The 18638-nt window shown below is 46.5% G+C and overlaps 7 protein-coding genes across 7 annotated transcripts; 3 read left to right on the top strand and 4 right to left on the bottom strand.

Annotated features, from left to right (window-relative positions):
* Positions 1–235: 235 nt before the first annotated feature.
* On the top strand, positions 236–2373 carry LY89DRAFT_583231 (uncharacterized protein; the record flags this gene model as incomplete). Its single annotated transcript, XM_018209202.1, has 3 exons — positions 236–308; positions 352–1712; positions 1759–2373. Coding segments are annotated over 3 exons (2049 nt in total), but the record flags the coding sequence as incomplete, so codon positions are not given.
* A 220-nt stretch (positions 2374–2593) lies between these two features.
* On the top strand, positions 2594–4655 carry LY89DRAFT_706624 (uncharacterized protein). The gene is made up of 4 exons (XM_018217543.1): positions 2594–2887; positions 2945–3664; positions 3713–3881; positions 3934–4655. Exons 1-4 carry the CDS (start codon positions 2794–2796, stop codon positions 4370–4372), a joined length of 1422 nt encoding a protein of 473 aa, XP_018072371.1. The 5' UTR covers positions 2594–2793; the 3' UTR covers positions 4373–4655.
* A 557-nt stretch (positions 4656–5212) lies between these two features.
* Positions 5213–5747, bottom strand: LY89DRAFT_668212 (uncharacterized protein; the record flags this gene model as incomplete). The annotated part of the gene is made up of 2 exons (XM_018213031.1): positions 5213–5283; positions 5504–5747. The coding sequence occupies 2 exons, from the start codon at positions 5745–5747 to the stop codon at positions 5213–5215; spliced, it is 315 nt and encodes a 104-aa protein (XP_018072370.1).
* A 682-nt stretch (positions 5748–6429) lies between these two features.
* LY89DRAFT_706623 (cytochrome P450 alkane hydroxylase-like protein) lies at positions 6430–8352 on the bottom strand (the record flags this gene model as incomplete). The annotated part of the gene is made up of 5 exons (XM_018217542.1): positions 7947–8352; positions 7512–7787; positions 6941–7454; positions 6643–6860; positions 6430–6594 (listed from the first exon to the last, which is right to left on the bottom strand). Exons 1-5 carry the CDS (start codon positions 8235–8237, stop codon positions 6430–6432), a joined length of 1464 nt encoding a protein of 487 aa, XP_018072369.1. The 5' UTR covers positions 8238–8352.
* Positions 8353–8950: 598 nt separating this feature from the next.
* Positions 8951–10725, bottom strand: LY89DRAFT_614462 (MFS multidrug transporter-like protein; the record flags this gene model as incomplete). Its single annotated transcript, XM_018210686.1, has 4 exons — positions 10392–10725; positions 9958–10341; positions 9347–9905; positions 8951–9295 (listed from the first exon to the last, which is right to left on the bottom strand). Coding segments are annotated over exons 1-4 (1539 nt in total), but the record flags the coding sequence as incomplete, so codon positions are not given.
* Positions 10726–11764: 1039 nt separating this feature from the next.
* On the bottom strand, positions 11765–13448 carry LY89DRAFT_706621 (uncharacterized protein; the record flags this gene model as incomplete). The annotated part of the gene is made up of 5 exons (XM_018217541.1): positions 12870–13448; positions 12690–12822; positions 12512–12639; positions 12175–12466; positions 11765–12124 (listed from the first exon to the last, which is right to left on the bottom strand). The coding sequence occupies exons 1-5, from the start codon at positions 12974–12976 to the stop codon at positions 11765–11767; spliced, it is 1020 nt and encodes a 339-aa protein (XP_018072367.1). The 5' UTR covers positions 12977–13448.
* Positions 13449–13646: 198 nt separating this feature from the next.
* On the top strand, positions 13647–17794 carry LY89DRAFT_643844 (potassium/sodium efflux P-type ATPase). Its single transcript, XM_018211812.1, has 5 exons — positions 13647–14297; positions 14345–14544; positions 14592–15203; positions 15253–16267; positions 16317–17794. The coding sequence occupies exons 1-5, from the start codon at positions 14076–14078 to the stop codon at positions 17715–17717; spliced, it is 3450 nt and encodes a 1149-aa protein (XP_018072366.1). The 5' UTR covers positions 13647–14075; the 3' UTR covers positions 17718–17794.
* The last annotated feature ends 844 nt before the right edge of the window (positions 17795–18638 follow it).

The raw sequence follows: 18638 nt of genomic DNA, 5'->3' as shown, positions 1-18638 counted from the left end.
CGATTCTGTCGTTGGTTTTGCTGGGGCAGTGGAGTGCAGCTTCGGTCATTAGGAGGGACTATGGGACGGGCAATTATACTGGAACTCCTTGTGCGATTGTGAGCCAGATTGCTGCTGCGGTCAGAGCAACTGCTGCTGCCAGTAAGGAATTCGAGCGTAGTCGTTGACCAGCGTGCTGATTTTATGCGTAGCAACCCCGACAGTTGATGCACAATTGGCATATGATTGCTTGACGTCTGCACCGTTTAACGCCCAAGCAGCTACCGAGCTTGTTGATTCGATTCTTCCATACGTGGAGTGGCAATCTGGTGAGGCTACTCATCCTGAACGTCATGTCCGCGAGACTGACAGATCCAGACACCTCCTACCTCAAAGCTCCTCCGTCCGGATACCTGATGCCCGCGATTGACATCAAGAAATCTCTGAATTCGATCATCGCGAATATCACAGCCGGAACATATGCCACTGAACATGCTTTCCAGACCGATTTGCTGAAGACCTTCCAAGCCGTGCACGATGGGCATTTTCGCTTTGCACCAGATTTGGTGTCCAAGGCGCTGCAGTTTCGTCGAACGGTGCAGATTGTGTCGGTGAGTCGTGATGGTGTAGAGGTACCGAAGGTGTATACCAGGCAAGACATTGCAGCTTTCGCGGCCGCCAACACGACTGTCATGCCCTCTGCTATCACGAACATCAACGGTCAAAACGTGACGACTTTTCTCCAGGACCTGGCGCAGCTCGGTTTCCTCCAAGATCCAGATGCGTTGTATAACAATTTGTTCTATGAGATGGCGTTCGATGCACAATATGCATATAATCGGTATACTGGCTATTTTGCTCTTGCTGGTCGGTATGGATACTTTTATCCTGGACCTAACACCACTATCGAGTTCGCAAATGGGACCGTGAAAACGTACCAGAACTATGCAGATGTCGTGGGCAGCTTCAATGGCGTTGTGGATGGACCGTCTCTATATCAGACGTTCTGTACTGGCCCTCACCAAGCAGCGGTCATATACAACAACACGATGACGATTCAAGCGCCAACTCCTCCACCATTGCCGCCCCAGGGAAAGACCCCTCCTTATGGATATCCGACTCCTGATGTCGTTAGTTCTGACCTGCAGATCTCGGGATATTTCTTGAACGATTCGGCATATTCGGACGTTGCGATATTGAGCATGCTTTCTTTCGAGCCTAACTTTCCGGTCGAGTTCCAGTCCACAATTCAGACCCTAATTTCGGACGCGAAAGCTGCTGGGAAGACAAAGATTATTATCGACTTGTCATCCAATGGAGGAGGAGATCTCTTGACGGGATATGATGCGTTCAGGCAATTCTTTCCCAACATCACGCAAGATGGATATTCTCGGCTGCGTCAACACGATGCTTTCAAAATCATGAGTAAACAGATCTCGAAATATGCTGCTAACTTCACAACTGCTTCAAACAATGCTGAAGACTACTTCACATATGAGTCAGTACTGAACTATCGATACGACTTAAATTTCACAAACACCAGCTTCCTGACTTACGAGGACAAATTTGCCCCCACGACATTTAATGGGGACGAATTCACCCCGCTTATCAGATGGAATCTGGACGACCCAACAACGACGACTAATCCTATTTGGGGACTTGGTGAGACTGTCACCGGTTATGGAGATAGGCAAAACTTCACACAACCATTTCCGGCCGAGAATATCATCTTAGTGAGTGTTCTCTTCTCACCCACTAGTCAGCCTCTAACTTGACTAGCTGTATGACGGGTACTGCGCATCAACTTGCACACTTTTCAGTGAATTCATGCGCTTGCAAGGAGGTGTGAAGTCAATCGCAATGGGCGGTCTACCAACCACATCGCCAATTCAAGGTATTGGGGGAACTAAAGGTGCAAACAACTACGGCTTCGACTACGTTCTTCAACTCGCAACAGTTGCGCTTGCTCAAGGAACGCCGGCAGAAGTTGCTAACTGGACTTCTGTTCGAGCATACTCTGATCTTCCAATGAATCGCAGTATAGATACATCGTTGAATGTGAGAGATCAGATTCTGGCACCGAATTTGAAAGATGGAACACCAGCACAGTTCATAAATGAGCCAGCGGATTGCAGACTCTTTTATGAACCGAGCATGACTGTAGATGTCAGAGCCATTTGGAAAAAAGCAGCGGATGCGGCTTGGGGGTCGGCGAAATGTGTTGCTGGAAGCATTCCACACAAGGTCGAGACTAGAGCCGAGAGGATGAGAAGATCGGAGGAGATGAAGGTGAGAGCAAAGACCGAAGGACTTATTCCTCTGCGGTCAAGATCTATGGATGTCATGCAACTCCGAGAGAAGATTGGAGGACATAGCAAGAAGGTGCCTCTATAGAGCTGAAATAGCAGCGGGAACATCTTTATATACAATAGAAACAAAACGCCAAGATGATGATGAAATTGAGATGAAATTCTGAATGCATACATCGGTATTGTCTGATGTTGTTGCTGAAGATGGAAGACCGGATCGCGTCCACGTTTTCAGGACGGGTCACGTGTCGCGCTAGCAGATGTAAACAATTCAAACCCCATCCGGGATCATCAACTCTAAGGGCCACCAGGACATTTCACGACAACACCGACGACTCACGACTCTGGACCCTATCGCATCTCTAAATACAATATTTCCGATAATCACTATCACCAATTGACGCGAAGATACTCTGTGTCGACGCGCGACAACTCGAACGTCGCGAAATCGGACTCATCCCGCTCCTCCCCACGCAAAGCAGATGCGCTGCCGAACCTGGCATCAATGACTACCATTTTACGAACGCGAATACCTCTGGAAACGATTAGCATGAGTAGCAATCAGCCCACAGGAAGGAGAAGAAGCAAGCGGATTGCTGGTAGGATGCCCTCGGTCTCGTCATTGTCGGAATCTGGTATACTGATTTGGTATTTAGCATATGACGAGGAAGATGGAGACTTTGTATTCACGCGCGCTTCAAAAAGGACAAAAACAGCACCCACTCAGCCAGAACCGGTTCCAACTCCAGCGCCAGCACCGTCCGCAAAGAGGGGTAGGAAACCGAAGGAGCCCAAAGAGACGAAAGAGCGCGACAATGAGGCAAACACGACTGCTAAGAAGCCTCGAGGGCGTAAGATGAGCTTCTCAACTCCAAAACCGGAAGATGATGCTATAGTCGTGCCAAAGAAAAGAAAGACTACGCGTTCATCGACAGGAAAGGCCGCGGATGCAACCAACAATGGAAATGCTACACAGCTAGAACATACCGACTACGACAAGATTGAGATGGTCAATGGCTCAGTCACGAACCAGACGGAGGATCTGAATGTAGATCCTACGAAGCATTCTACAGTGATTGCGCTGCCGTTTAGTGACACTCCTATCATAAATCGGAATAAGGAGCTTCGAAAAAAGGGCGGAAATGGTGCGCGGAGGAGTAGTCTGGGTCTTCGAGGGCGAAGAGCGAGCTCGTTGATAGACAACGGGCATAGCGCAATTCCACATCGTGAGGTGGAGACTTCGGAATTCTACAAGCATATCGAAGCTGAGGGGTTGAGCGAGCCTCGGAGAATGAAGCAGCTTTTGACATGGACTGGTGAACGGAGTATGGGAGAGAAGCCAGCACATGGCGCAGATAATGGGGCTGAATTAGCAGGTGAGTCTTGCTTGGTCACGTTTGTCCATCCACAGCTAACAGCATCAGCACGAATGATCAAGGAGACACTGCTTAAAGACTTTGCCAATAAGTCGGAATTCTCGGACTGGTTCAACCGTGAAGAATCAGTACCTGCAGCAAAGGTCATCAAGACACCAAATCCAAGAAATGTCGAATTGGAAGAGAACCTGATAGGGTTAGAAGCGAGACTGAAATTGTACGTATTTCGTAAATCAGTGCTGCAGAGAGCAAACTAATTCGATGTCTAGACTCCGAGAAGAACGCGATCAATGGAAAGCTTTAGCCAAACCACCTCCAACATTACCACCTCTGTTTCCAGATGAGACTGCAGACCTCGAACCCTCTCGAATAGACGCCTCGCTCCTCGATCCCGAACAAGCTGCCATCCTTGCCGAAATCTCGTCCTCATCCGCACTTGATCTGCGAAAGCAGGCGTCTGAGCGATTGCAAGCATTACAATCCGGGTTGGAATTCAAGGTTGACCAATTCTCGGATGGAGTGCACAAACTTGAGCAGTACCAGAATACTGTTGGAAAGGTTGCGGACAAAATACTAGCGTTGAGCGCCGTCAGACTAGAAGAAAGAGACAGGAAAGAGAAACAGGAAATAGGCACGCGAGATCTGCCTATGCAAGAAGTGCTGAGAAGTCTGAGCAGAATATTCCCAGAAGGGAGTACTTCCAGATGAGGATCAACGGTTTAGTGTATTATTCTGGAATAAAAGATTCAGAACTCAGATATGGCCAGATCAAACTCATCAGCGTCCAAATTTTTGTTGCATTTCAAGCGAAGGGCGGGTATTGGGAGGTTCGGACGTTTGTTGGGACGATGCATGAACTGGCTGCTACGGGAGCATCGGTGTTCAAGGGTATTCTCCTGTCTGGTGGAGACATTTGTTATGTACAGAGTTGTGGGAAGTTCATATCACAAGGCGTGGAGCATTTTCATGAAGTAATGCATGCATGCACTCGAAATCTGGTTTTTTTGCTACATTTGTTAATGAGTGAAAACACCGATCATTGCTGAGTATTCCTGCTCAAAGTGTAGTCAGGCATGTAAGTTGTGATTGTCGTTTTCAGATTAGTTATCACACTGTATTCTGACGTAGGCTTAATGTGTGGTACGAGCATAGAAATAATATGTGCAAAGATCTTGAATTTAGGTCTGTCTGAAGATCTCAGGAGGTGAGGTTTGGAAGCTCGTTGTATACGGTAGAGCACAGCACGTGCTGTGCCCAGAGCGTGTGATCACGTGCTCTCTGTGCGACATTAGTTGAATCTGTCAAGTAATAAAAATCTCATGCGTGTCGTACTTTCTAATATGTCATCAATGTACTTCCGGCCAATAATGTTTTCATCCTGTTGGAATTGGTGGCCTTCGTTTTCAAAACCTAGTCCGGGTGAAAATGTCTGAGAGTGGGCCTACAAAATCGCCCGGAGGGCCATTGAACGCCTATATCCATAGTTGTTTTCATATGAGTTTTGTTGCACGTTGTAGTCTCTAATTGGAAGTGAATAAAGCTTATAATTTAGTTGGATTCTGCGAGGTTTTGATTTTGCTGCATGTTGTACTCTTCAATCGGATGTATTCCCACCTCCACTGTTCTTGGATTCAGAAAGCCATCTTTAAAGTAGCCCATACCATTAGGAATTACTCATTGTCTGCCATGAGGATTAGCTTCCGCATCACCGCTTTCAAAATATGCCTTCTCGTCCAAGGTCACTCACGATATTCCAAGGCTTTCTGTTGATCACCCATGCGTACATCGCTAATCCGGTTCCTTCCCCCAACAACCTCACCCTTTCAGAGCGCGACCTACTGTATATACTTGGACCCCAGCCCTTTATGGAGCGCGATAACCGTGCAGCTTCTTCTGGCGATTTCTCGAGAAATCGAACGAAGACCGCAGCGAACCACTCTTGGCACTGTGCTTCTGTCCAGCGCCATTGAGGGGAATCTGTTGCTTTAATGGAGCGAGTGGGCTTCGACGCGATGTCTTCCGTATAAGGGGGTGGTTCTTTCTGGCTATCCCTACGCCTTCTCAAAAAGCCTGGGGTCTTCATGTCGATTTGATTTCTGAGGTTATAACTATGCCAATTTATCTCGTTGTATGAATGTGCCGGAAGATATTTTTGAGCTTCTCTTGAATAACTCGCCTCGAGATAAAAAAAAAAGTGAAAGAAAGACAATTATTAGAAACAATCTCTTGGAACATCAATCGGAATAGAAGGTGCTTGACATCATGATGTACCTAGTGCTTTCGATAATTCGGGACCTTAAATGTTCGGGCCCAAAGTTGCGTGAAATCCACACTCATGAATTTCAGCGCGCAAACCCGCTAGCATTTTCATGAAGTAATCATGGATACACTAGAAAATTGGTTCATATTGCCACACTTATTGATACGTCTAAACACCCATCAAAGCTGATGATTGATGTGAAAGCTGAGATTGAGAGATTCTCGCAGGGTAGCCGAAAGAAAAGGGGCTGGTGAGGCTCATGAGAATAAGCGAATGGAGGAATATTACTATGCCAAACTACTTGCTTTTGTGGGACATTCGGAAGGGCGACAAGTAAGTCTAATATCACCGCTTCTCTCTTGTACCTAAGTCGGTTTCGGAGTGAAATATTTGTTCGACTGAGTTTTGCACTACAGGTGGACGGACTTCCAAGATACATCTCCTCTATCCATTGATCACGCTGAGCACAACTCCTTATCTTCCTTCGACTTCTCCGAGAGAGCCTTCACGAGTTAGAGTCTGGAATTAGTGCTACCTTAACACCATTCCGGCTTGTTATGGTCATGCTGTGTTCCTCGACAAATTCCAACACTTCATCCCTGTTCTCAATCCTCTGGAACAGCTTGGCCATTCTCACCAGCAAATACCCATATTGCGTGATTAGCATCTGCTATGCAGGGCACTTACGAGGACCAGCGAAAAAGGGTTGGTACTTGACTTTGGGATCAAGATTCTCCCATCTCTCTGGGCGGAATTCCAATGCATCTGGCCCCCAAATATCCTTGTCTTTGTGGAGTTGACCAAAATGCAGATCGATATTCGTCCCAGCAGAGACGTAGATTGGAGAAAGACCGTCTATACCACCACCATATGGAAGTACACAGTCTTTAATGCAAGTTCGAATTGCGCGACTGGCTGGAGCTAGGAGCCGAAGGCCTTCACTGAAGTGTCAACAAATGTAAAGCGTCCGAAAGACATAGGAAGCTCTTCTCCAAGCGAAAGTCCCTGTTACTCACATTCATTTATGACATGACTCAAATATCGACTTGTCATCGGTTTCTCATGACCCAAAACCTCAGTCCGAAGTTTCTCCCAGACATCTGGATGCCGAGTTAAGATAAAAAAGATAAAACTCGCGCCTGCTGAAGACGCATCTCGGGCTGGGAAAAATATATTGAGTAGTTGATCTCGCACAAATCCTTGATCCTCAGTTTCGTAAACAAGTTGTTCGACAAACACATATGACTCGTTGGGCTGTGATTGTTGATCGATCATACGTTCTTTTTTCTTCTTCAAGGCGGCAGCGATCTGCTGGTCGACGTAAGGTTGTAACTTTTCCACGGCTTTTTTCAAGGCTCGTTTGTTAGCAGAGAGATCATATGGCATGTTCATGCCAAATCCCCTCATTTTTGCAATGGTCTTGACTGCATTGTTGTAATCAGCCACGAATTGATCGGCGTCTGGCGAGGAATCATCAAGCTCCGAAAATCTTGTTTCTCCGAAGATGTATTCCAACGACACGTTGATAAACTGAGATGCAATGTTCAGTTTCTGTGACAGTTCCAGATTTCTGAATTTTGTGCTTACCATTCTCTGAAAGAGTTTCTGTAAGTCGACAGCGGAACCGTTATTCGGCATACGCTTCAACATTCTCGACAGGTGTTTCTCAAACGCCATTTTCTCCAAATCCTTGAATTGGGATTTCTGAAAGATTGGTCTTAATGTTTTTCTTGCGTGGCTCCAAGTTGGACCATCGGAGACGGTGATCCCATTTCCCATCATGGCAGCAATGCTTGCGCGCAGAGGTCGGACACCCCAACTTTCAAATTCGACTGATTGGACTGTGTGTATATTTGCCCACTCCTGTTCGATGAGTCCTTAGAGTTAGCAACCTAGCATACCTGAGTCCTCGATTCCATAAATAGTACTCCATCTCTCGTGAATCTTCGGACATTTCTGTAAATGGAACTGGGTCCCCTAGAGAAAATACGAAAGAACGAGTTCTTCACAAGTTGGGCTTACCATTGTGTAGATCGTTCTCACCCCCATGACGCAAGTTTCAAATGTTTTCCCGCAGGCCTCAAAATCCTGACGGGTGACTTCGAGTAAATTTCCATCTTTCATCGCTTTCTTCGTTCGTCTAATCCGGTCAAGGCCAAATAAGAGATCTGTGCGTAGCCATTTACGCACTGGCTTACAGCCATTTCGGTGCATGGCTTGAACATATGCTCGTCGTGCAATGAATATTTTGAAGGCATATCTGATACCAAACAATCCAGCAAATGCGATGCCAAGGAAGATGAGATTCTGCATGGCAGGCAGGACGGTACGTTTGACGCCACAAGTTCAAAGATTACCGAGACTCTGAGCCTCGAAAAGATAGATGGGCATTGATGTCTGGAAAGCAACTGTACTTCGTATGCTGTGTCGAGCTATGTAATTAAGAGCATCTCACCTGCATGCAAGGCGATTTCGCGAAACGGTAGTCGAATGTTGGTCCGGTCATCGTTCAACAGACTATTCGCTCGCCTGTGCATATGCGTTGCATCAGTAAGCTGCATATGCTTATCTTTTTGTTGGATATGTTGGATATCAACACCACTCGCATTCGTTTGAGTATATCTCACATCAGAAACAACTCTAACATTTTGTGGCTAGGCAAGGGAGTCTGTTTATCCCCGCAAGTCTGATGACTCTCCTTTATCCGGATATGCTCAATCAACAACCTTGTTTTTTACGGGCGGAACTTAGGACATAAAAGTTGCACATATAATAATATAATAGTGTAAAAGGCAAAATATATCAAATTATCACAAAATTAAAACTAAAACCTTCCAAAGTCTAATTTTTAACATTGAAGCAGCGAGTGTTGTAAAAAGCAAATAGTATAAGGAGGAATATGTGCAAATTATTTGCATTTGCCTCTGCCTCGTAAAATCTGCTCCTCTTTCAATTAAAAAACCAAGCTCTATTCTATCTGCTATATATATTACCACAACCATGCAAAGTACAACTTTCTTTCAAACTTTCAAAGTATCGTATTGACTCCTAGCCCTGATGTTCTTTCCATAGATGAACAGAACCCAAGGAACAGGAAGCAATGCAACCGAAATGAATGCCAGCAAGCTAGTCGCCCAGTCAATCCCCAAATTGCGATACATCTGCAGTGTGAATAGCGGGAACACCGCACCAAGAACGTATCGCAGGAGGCCATTCGCTGCCAAGGCGGAGGCAGCATTCAATGCTTGGTACGTATCGATCAGATAATTCGCAGCAGCAATAAAGCAACTCAAATTTCCCCACGCGAAAGGAATTGCCGACACGACTGGGCTGGCCCACGACACATCGCTCCTTGCCGTCCACGCAAACCACTATTCCAAAGTCAGCTTCACGTCCACAGTCTTTGGCAGGGACAAACTCACAAAAAGCCCAATCGGCAACCCGAAACTGCCCATCATTGCAGGATACAATCTGTATTCCGGCGCCACGGCTCCGTTCCCACCGTTCTCTTTCGCCTTCCTCACATGTGGCTGGTAAAGATACACATCGCATGCAATGACTGTGGGGACAGCTAATGCAGATCCAATACCAATAGCCAGGAAAACTAACCCGCTCTGCTCCGTATCAAACCCATAGACAGACTCAAAGACATACGGAAACGCCGCAAAGAAAGAAAATAGAACAGCAAAATTGAACGCTACATATATACTAAAAAAAGCGACGATAGGTTCCGTGAAGAGCATGTGGAGAGGACGCAGGAGCGTGACGGTGAACATGAACTTCAGTTTAGCGGCAGCGGAGGGGAATGGCGAGGGTGGTGGTGGGAGACCGCGGGCTTTGGAGCGGCGGGCTAGGAGGGTCTTTTTGTAGGTTTCGGATGCGAAGAGGGTTAGGAGGAAGGAGAAGATGGCGAAAAATATTATGGTCCATTCTGTCCAGCGCCAACCTTTACGGACGGTGACGAAGGACCCGATTACGGGACTGTCTAGATGTTAGCTTGGTATAGGAGAGAGGATGGAGAGGATAGACGTACCCTAGTGATGGGCCGAGGAAGGGACTTAGGACGTAGAATGCGGATGGGATCGTTCTGTGTTCGTTCTTGTTCATGTCGGCGATGGTGCCAGCGCCTATTGCTAGAGCAGGTGAGAAAGCCATGCCGGAGAAAAATCGAAGAATGCATAATGTCCAGATGTTTTGTGAAAAGCCAGAACCAAGAGTAAATAGAGTGGCAATAGGGACGGAGACTAAGTAAACGATATGTCTTCCATAGGTCTCGGACATCGGGGCCGCGATGATGGGTCCCAGGGCGAGCGCCAGGACGTAGGTCGTCAAGGGGAGGAGAGCGACTGTGGTACTGACGCCCCATTGTTCTTGTATGACAGGAAATGCTGGTGTATAGATAGAGGAACCGATAGTGCTTTTTGTCTTCGTTAGATCATACTTGATGGAGATGCTGGGGATACTCACGCCGAGAAGGAGATGACAGCTGGAGGCACAACATGGTATCGCTTCTTCCATTTCGACCAGTTCATTGGATTTCCAGGGTCATCTGGACTGTCCCAATCTAGGAGAGCAGATGCACTTGGCCTTTCTTCTCCTTTCTCGAGGTCTGATCCTTCATTTGCGGATTCGTTGTTGGCCTTTTCGAGATCGGGAATGTTCTTTTCGTTTTCTTCTGTCATCGATCCAGTACCAAAGCTTTGCTGTGAGGCTGCCATGTTGAAGTCTGATACTTTCCCTAAACTCCAGATACAAGGCTAAGATAGAAGGGTGTGTAACACTTTATAACATACTCGCCATGTTAAGCGGACTCCGCATGGATGAATTATCAAGCTTTCAATTACAAAGCCCACTCATGGCAGCCCCCAGCTGTGCCTCAAGTTATCCTTGCCGGTTGAGCACGCCTCTTTGACGCCGGATTGTTGAGTTTCTATGTGGATAGTAATCATCCGCACCTCTGCCGGCACAAAAATGCCGAGCTTGATGTATGGGATGCGCAAGACGTATACTATACTATCCAAGACGCGGATGTTACTTGATGAATGCAAAAATCTTGGATCGCTCTGGAAATAATACAGAGTAGTGAAGATTTTGTTGAGTTGAATATAAGTCGTGCTCGAATTCAGAAACAACAAAAGACAAAGACAAGAATATACCGGCAACAAGGACGATCAACATTGTTACCCCTCGCACTTGCGATCTCTAGAAGGTTACGGGTAGCCCAATCACAGTGATAGTTTTGCGAGCCTCTAGCCAAGTTGACTAACAGCTAGCTGGGCATCATTATCCTGCTGATTACTGATCTCCAGATATCCCTCGGCACCGCACCGTTTCCGCACGCTAATGCAAGACTCATATCGCAATGGCGATACCGACGATATGGATGTGACAGGTGTCATGGTCGGAATGTTTTGAAATCTGTTTTATTTCAGGGAGGGAGCAAGGTGATATTGTGGGTCGGATGTAGTTTGAGTGCTGACAAGATTACCGAGTCGCGATCCGTCGGCCGTCTCACTTGGAGTTTTGGTGTTGAGTGAACAAGCTGATTCCATAACGGCCGTAAATAGTTAGCTTTCCGAGATGTAATATGTATGAAATTGATTGATACCGCTTCGGTCCGCAAATACTTCAATGTACGGGAAAGCTTGGGTCACAGTTGAGATTGCGGATCACGGGACTTGACTCAGTGTTGAGCTCGAACAAGGTCTTCGATGGCTTGGTCATGAATGACTCGAAAAGCACGCCGTAAAGATCTGAATTAGCAAATTAATCATCTAAGAATTCCATGGCACCTTCTATGAGCCACTCAACGGCCACACACGTGACTATCCTTGAAATGATCAACAAGTCTGCTCCTCTAAGAATGTCCCAACAGCTTGCGCAAGATATTCATGTACTTTCCACGTAATATGACCTGTATTATACCAGAAATACTCAGGAATCGGGAGGCATCCATAAGCTGCATAGTTAGTCGCAATATCCGGCGCATCATATCTCGGACAGTAACCAGTGGTGTTCTTAAGTCCATAGGGTGCAGGGTCATTCAAGATCCCAGATAGGAACGCATAAGTATCAAAGACCATCGCTTTTGTTCCTGGATGTGACGATTCGAAAGCGAGAGCTGTGGAATTGATGATGGAATTGTATTGATGAACCATGGTGCTATTCGGCAGTGGTTGCGTGCTGGCAACATTTCCAGGCTAAAAGAAGTTAATATCTGGTAGAGTAAGAAAGAGAGGGAGTCTCATACTGTTCGTTCCAGAGGCGGAAGATTCATGAAGAGGTAATTTCGATACCCGGCTTTGTAGATGGTTTCAATGGAATCGAACTCGGTGTTGATTATTTCTGTGTAGAAGGAAGGAAAGTCTGTAGCATTGTCCAGAGGGAAGGTGTACTTGCTGGAGTCGCTGATGTCGTTTATTCCAATGAAGATGGCGGCAAGGGCTTTCGACAGATCAACTGGGATGACCGACTTCGCATAGGTGTCCCATTGAATTATTTGATTTTCGAGAGAGACAGTATAGTTGTGGTGAAGCGGAGTGCTATTACTCTGTTAGAAATGACGGTTTGCCGGATATTTGACTCACTATGTAGTGGATACATCTGAGCCAGCGAATGCAAAGTCCCAAAGTTGCTTTTTACATCTTGAAGGCAGACCTGAGAAGCAACCTGTCAGGTATTCGACCCAGTTCGGGCCTCCAGCACTTGTTCCGATCTGCATCATGTGATGAGAATATGGTCTATTTCACGCTTTGGATGATGTACCTGATTCTGAACAATCTCATCGCTTAGAAGCTCTTGTGGAGTATAAGAGTAGTTTTGGAGATCTCCTATGAAGGAATAATTCTGAAGTCCGGCAGTTCCTTGAACATAAGTATATGAATCACCGAAGGCGAGTCTACATCTGAATCAGCAAGCCATTGAAGTCTGAACAGGGTAGCTTACAAGAACTCAGTATTATGCCAATTAAAAGATGGTTTCGGTTTATGAAGGGGAGAGGCAGAAACAGTAATGACTCCAATGAGCATAAATAGATTTTGGAAAGTCTTCATTCTGATTTGAAATTGCTGGAAGATCTTGATGCGTCTTTGACATGAGAATTACTCGCTCATATATGAGGCAACTATAACCAGAGGGGCTACAGTGTTGATATCCCACCAAAATCTCATTTCTATAATTAAGCGGTCCTCTCAAGTCCTTTCATTGGACTTCCCCGCAATGCGGGTGATTTGGGATACATAGCCGGAGAAATTTGTTCCGAAAAGATCGACTGAACGGAAAATTGAACAACATCGAGACCTTCCCGTCACTGAATAGTTAAATACGAGCAGCTATTCAGGCAGATACTTCCGCTGGTGCGAACATCGAAAGGTAGAGGCTGGCAGAACAAGAGGCATAACGAGAACTCTTCTTTGAGAATCTGTCAACGCAACCGAAAGTGCTACTTAGTCGCTAAAAAAGCTCCTCGACAAAATGACCTTATCCACTTAAATGAATCGAGAAAGCATTCCTCGAATACAAACGTCAATCAAGCGTTGGATGATGATATCAACCAAAATGTTTCGTAGTACACCTTGCCGAGAACCGCCTAGCCTTGGCATTTTTGCTTGGGACGCTAAATCATGTGCCAAGCGTCACATGACGTATCTGACGCTTTCCAGAACACTTCTATCAGCCAATGACATCAATCACGTCATAAAGCTTTTCCTCTTTTGCCACTTCCGCCTCCGTTATCAGTCATTTCCTCTCCTCACGCCATCACGCCAAGCCTCTCCCAGATTCCGCCACGAATTTCCGCTCGCTTAGCTCAACCACACTGGTTGAGATTTGGAGACCAAGCCTTTAGTCTCTTGTCACTCCCACTACACGAACGCCGACTATCACCGATATCATGATGAATGCATGTAAGCCCTTGGCCTTTCCTTGGGACTGGTGGAGCTTCTACGTTCCGTTATCATGGCTTCCATCCGTCTTTGCCGTCTGGGGATATATATGGCGGGGTAATTCCTCCTTGGGATTTTGAGAAACATCAACCTATTCTTTGTGCAAAACAAAGCCATTCCCTACGATTCCCTTGACTAGGAATCGAACCACTCGATAGATATTATTGTATTAGTCAAAATATACACGTGTCAAACAAACGCAGTCAAGATGGCACCCAAGCAACAACCACACCAGACTACAAATGTCCATCCCTTTCTGTTGACAGTCCCTGATATAGCCCAACAATTAGGCACGAACCTTGAGACTGGGTTGAGTAAGAGGCAAGTGACAGATCTGCAAAGGGACTGTCCTCCAAATGAGTTGGAAGGAGGTGGTGGCATTGCTTGGTACAAGATTCTGATCAAGCAGATGAGCAATGCCATGATTTTGGTAAGTGGTTTCCAACTCGAGGAGTATTCTTACCAATGATATTGTAGGTACTTGTCTTTGCGATGGCTTTAAGTTACGGTGTAGGCGATTACATCGAGGGGGGAGTCCTCACAGCTGTCATCGTCCTCAATGTTTCCATTGGCTTCTTCCAAGAGTATAAAGCAGAAAAGAAGATGGATTCATTGCGAGCACTGTCATCACCAAGTGCTGCTGTTCTACGGGATGGGCGAATTGACGTCATCCCAAGGTATGTGTGTTTCTTCTGCATTTGGTATAACTCTGACATCCTCAAAGTGCGCAAGTTGTTCCAGGAGACATCGTGATTCTGAAGACGGGCGACACAGTTCCAGCGGACCTACGAATCTTTGAAGCCATGAACCTCAACTGCGATGAGAAATCATTAACAGGCGAGGCAGAACCCGTCGAGAAACGTATCGAAAACGACATCATTGTGCCTGGATCTCGAGACAAATTGGCAACAGAGGAAGGACAAGTCGGCATTGGCGATAGGTTCAACATGGTGTACTCTACCACGACTGTCACCAAAGGACGTGGTCGAGGAATTGTTACATTTACTGGTATGCAAACAGAAGTTGGCAAGATCGCATCATCGACCACGAAGAAGAAACGCAAACCTGGACGTTCCATGAACTACAAGAAATACGGCAAAACGCAACCTGTAAAGGGTCTCACTCGACGAATCTACGACTTCGTTGGCAAGTTTCTCGGCCTAACTGAAGGTACCCCTCTTCAACGAAAGCTGTCCAAAGTCGCATACATTCTGTTTGGCTGCGCAATACTGCTTGCTATTGTCGTCTTTGGTGTCAATAAATTCAACGTCACGGACGAAGTTGCGATCTACGCCATCTCTACCGGAATTGCTATCATCCCAGAATCTCTCATTGCGTAAGTATTAACCCATAATCAGTAATACACATTGTGCTGATAGTTGTAGCGTCTTGACGATTACCATGGTTGTTGGCATGACAGTCATGCGACGAGCAAACGTGGTCATCCGTGATCTTTCGGCCCTCGAAGCCCTTGGTGGTGTGACCAATATCTGCTCTGACAAGACTGGAACACTTACACAGGGTGCTATGATCGTCAAGAAAGTTTGGCTGCCAAGAACTGGTGTGTATACCGTGAACAATTCGACAGATCCATGCGATCCAACACAAGGAAATGTCACTCTAGGGCCTGAGGCGCCTCGAAGATCTTCAATTCAATCATCAGAATCATCGTCCGATCCAGAGAAAACCGATTACGACCAAGAACGAAGTACGGCCGCTTTGAAATTCGACATACCTCCTGCGAAGGCTGCGAAAGACCAGGCAGGTTGGACTCAAACACCAGACGAAGTCGCAAAGTTGACTCCACAACTTGAAGAATTCCTTCGAGGTATCGCTCTATGTAATTTAGCCACCGTCTCACATGAGAAAATCGAGAGCGAAAATTGCGAGTCCTGGCGAGCCACAGGAGAACCCACTGAAATTGCTCTTCAAGTCTTCGCTCACCGATTCAACCACGGCAAAAAGCAACTTGAATCTCAGGGTTGGAGACAAGTTGCAGAGTTCCCCTTTGATAGCAACATCAAACGCATGTCTGTTGTCTACACAGATGACGACCTACTAACACTTGTTTACACCAAAGGTGCTGTTGAGCGGGTCCTTGATCTTTGCACGACCGTCCGATGGAACCACAAGGAGGAACCTCTTACTGAAGGTTTCAGAAAGCACGTACTCAACCAAATGAACGATCTCGCTGAACAGGGCCAACGAGTTCTTGCTGTTGCTTCCGGAACCATTTACGGAAAATATCCAGCTCGATACAGCGACGAGGTCATGAGGCCGAAGATTGAACGAGGACTATCTCTGATTGGACTTGTTGGAATCTATGATCCTCCCCGTGAGGAAACTAAAGAAGCAATCCGAGAATGTTCTCAAGCAGACATCAAAGTCCACATGCTTACCGTAAGTACACCAGATCCAAGTCTGTAAAGCAAAACTAATTCCAAAACAGGGGGATCATCCAGCTACAGCAACCGCAATCGCAAAAGAGATTGGAATTGTTCCACGCAATCTTGGCATCCTACCAAAGGACGTATCTGATGCAATCATCCAAAAAGCTACTGACTTTGACGCTATGACAGACACTCAGATCGATGCTCTTCCCGAGCTGCCTCTCGTCATAGCTCGTTGCGCCCCCAATACAAAGACTAGAATGATCGAAGCGCTCCGCCGTCGCGGTCTCTTCATGGCCATGACCGGAGATGGAGTTAATGACGCCCCCAGCCTTTCGTCAGCGGATGTTGGTATCGCTATGGGAATGACAGGTAGTGATGTGGCCAAGGGGGCAGCAAAGATTGTTCTCACGGACGACAAATTTAACAGTATCGTCTCTGCCATCAGAGAAGGACGACGCATGTTCGACAATATCCAAAAATTTGTCATGCATCTCCTCACATCCAACGTTGGAGAAGTGATTCTCTTGATTGCTGGTTTGGGCTTCCAGGACAGGTCTTCGCAATCTGTGTTCCCTTTGTCGCCGTTACAAATTCTCTGGATCAATATGCTTACCTCCTCGTTCCCGGCGTTCGGTCTCGGAAGAGAGAAAGCAAGTTCGGATATCATGCGTCGCCCACCACACAGCATGAAATTCGGAGTCTTTACCCCTCAGATAATGGTCGACATGCTCGTCTATGGTATTTTGATGGGAACTTGCACTCTCCTCACTTTCGTAATTATCATCTATGGTGTTTATGACGGCCGTCTTGGCCGTGATTGCAACAGGACTTACAACACGGATAATTACCAGGATACGTGCGAGCCTGTCTTCAGGGCTAGAGCCGCAGTTTTTGCGGAGCTGACATGGTTGATTTTGGTCAGTGCTTGGGAATTCAAGAGCATCAGACGAAGCATGTTCCGCTTGAATCCTGAATCAGAGAGCAGATTTCCGTTCTTCAAAGACATTTTCGAAAACAGATTCTTATTCTGGGCTGTTGTCATTGGAGCCCTGTCTGTCTTCCCAGCAGTATATATTCCGGGCCTCAACACCAAAGTCTTCAAGCACGTCGGAATATCATGGGAATGGGCTCTCTCAGCTGGAGCGGTGCTAGTTTTTGTTCTTGGGATCGAGGCTTGGAAAGCTTGCAAGAGATATTTCAAGTTGTTTGAGATTGTAGGAGTTGGCGAGGAAGAGAAGAGAGGTAGGGGATTGGGATTGAAACAAGGGTTCTTTACGATGGCCAAGAGTAGGACAAATTCGATCAGGAGTTTGAGTCGTAGGCGGACTGGTGGGAGCGAGATGAGTGCTACTGAAAAGCTAGCGGACTTGTCAATGGTGAGCGCGGCTCCTACAACGAGGAGTTTGCTAAGGAGTGATGAGGTGAGGTTGGGTGGGACGATACCAGAAAGGACTTGATTGGATTTGACACTGGGAGGCGTTTTGGAGTATAGAATTTATAGAATAGAAACTGAATAGAACGTTCTAACTCTGGTATTAAAAACACAAAAAATTGAGATTAGTCCAAGCGGAACTCGCATCCGCAGCTCTCATGTCCCATCTATATCGATTGCTCGAAGACGGGGGATTCCATGCGCGTCTGAGAAGGGGGGACCTTTTACTTGAGTGTGTTACTGTTATACCATGGGACTTATTGAATTATGGGAGTCAAAGTGCTTATTTAAATGTATATGGGGTAGCGCGCAATGGTAAATAGACGTCGAGTTGGGATGAAAGTGGGAGAACTCCATATGCTTGTCGAATTCCTACAGGTTTGGCCCTCGCATTAGGTTCGTCCCATCACTCGATGATCCAACCTCTACCAGGATGCTAAGCTCTCAGACTTACAAATCCCATCTTCTGCTTCAATTTCCAATGTCCATTCTTCAAACCAATGATGAACAGGAATTCAACAGCGCAAGTACGAGGTGACCTATCAACGACTTATAGTATCCTCAATCTGACAATCAGATAACTGCCACGTGCCATCCTCGCCACTCTTTCATAATAAGATTACATTCCTGCACAGTAATCACAAAGTCAAGCCACAAAAATGCGAACCCTGGTTCTGGCTCTCACCGAGATTCAGTATCTCTGTACTTTTCCCTGGTATCGCAGGTGATTTGGAAGAATGAATCCGAACACGATACACCCGGGCTTCTTGCCGACTGTAAGGATAAATAGTATGCAGACGAGGAGTTCAATTCCGTGTGGGAACGGGGTTGGGATTGGACCCGACGTGCAGGTTAAGCTTAATGCGCCGCGGACCTGCAGATGGGGGCTCTTTCGACTCATGCTAGGCTGAGATGGTGGGAAACGATTATGTGAGATGTTGCGTGC

The sequence above is a fragment of the Mollisia scopiformis genome (genome assembly GCF_001500285.1).
Source record: "Mollisia scopiformis unplaced genomic scaffold LY89scaffold_10, whole genome shotgun sequence".
In the NCBI taxonomy this organism is placed as follows: Eukaryota; Fungi; Ascomycota; class Leotiomycetes; order Helotiales; family Mollisiaceae; genus Mollisia; species Mollisia scopiformis.
The sequence above is the reverse complement of the archived record's forward strand: the minus strand, read 5'-3'. Positions and strand labels throughout refer to the sequence as shown.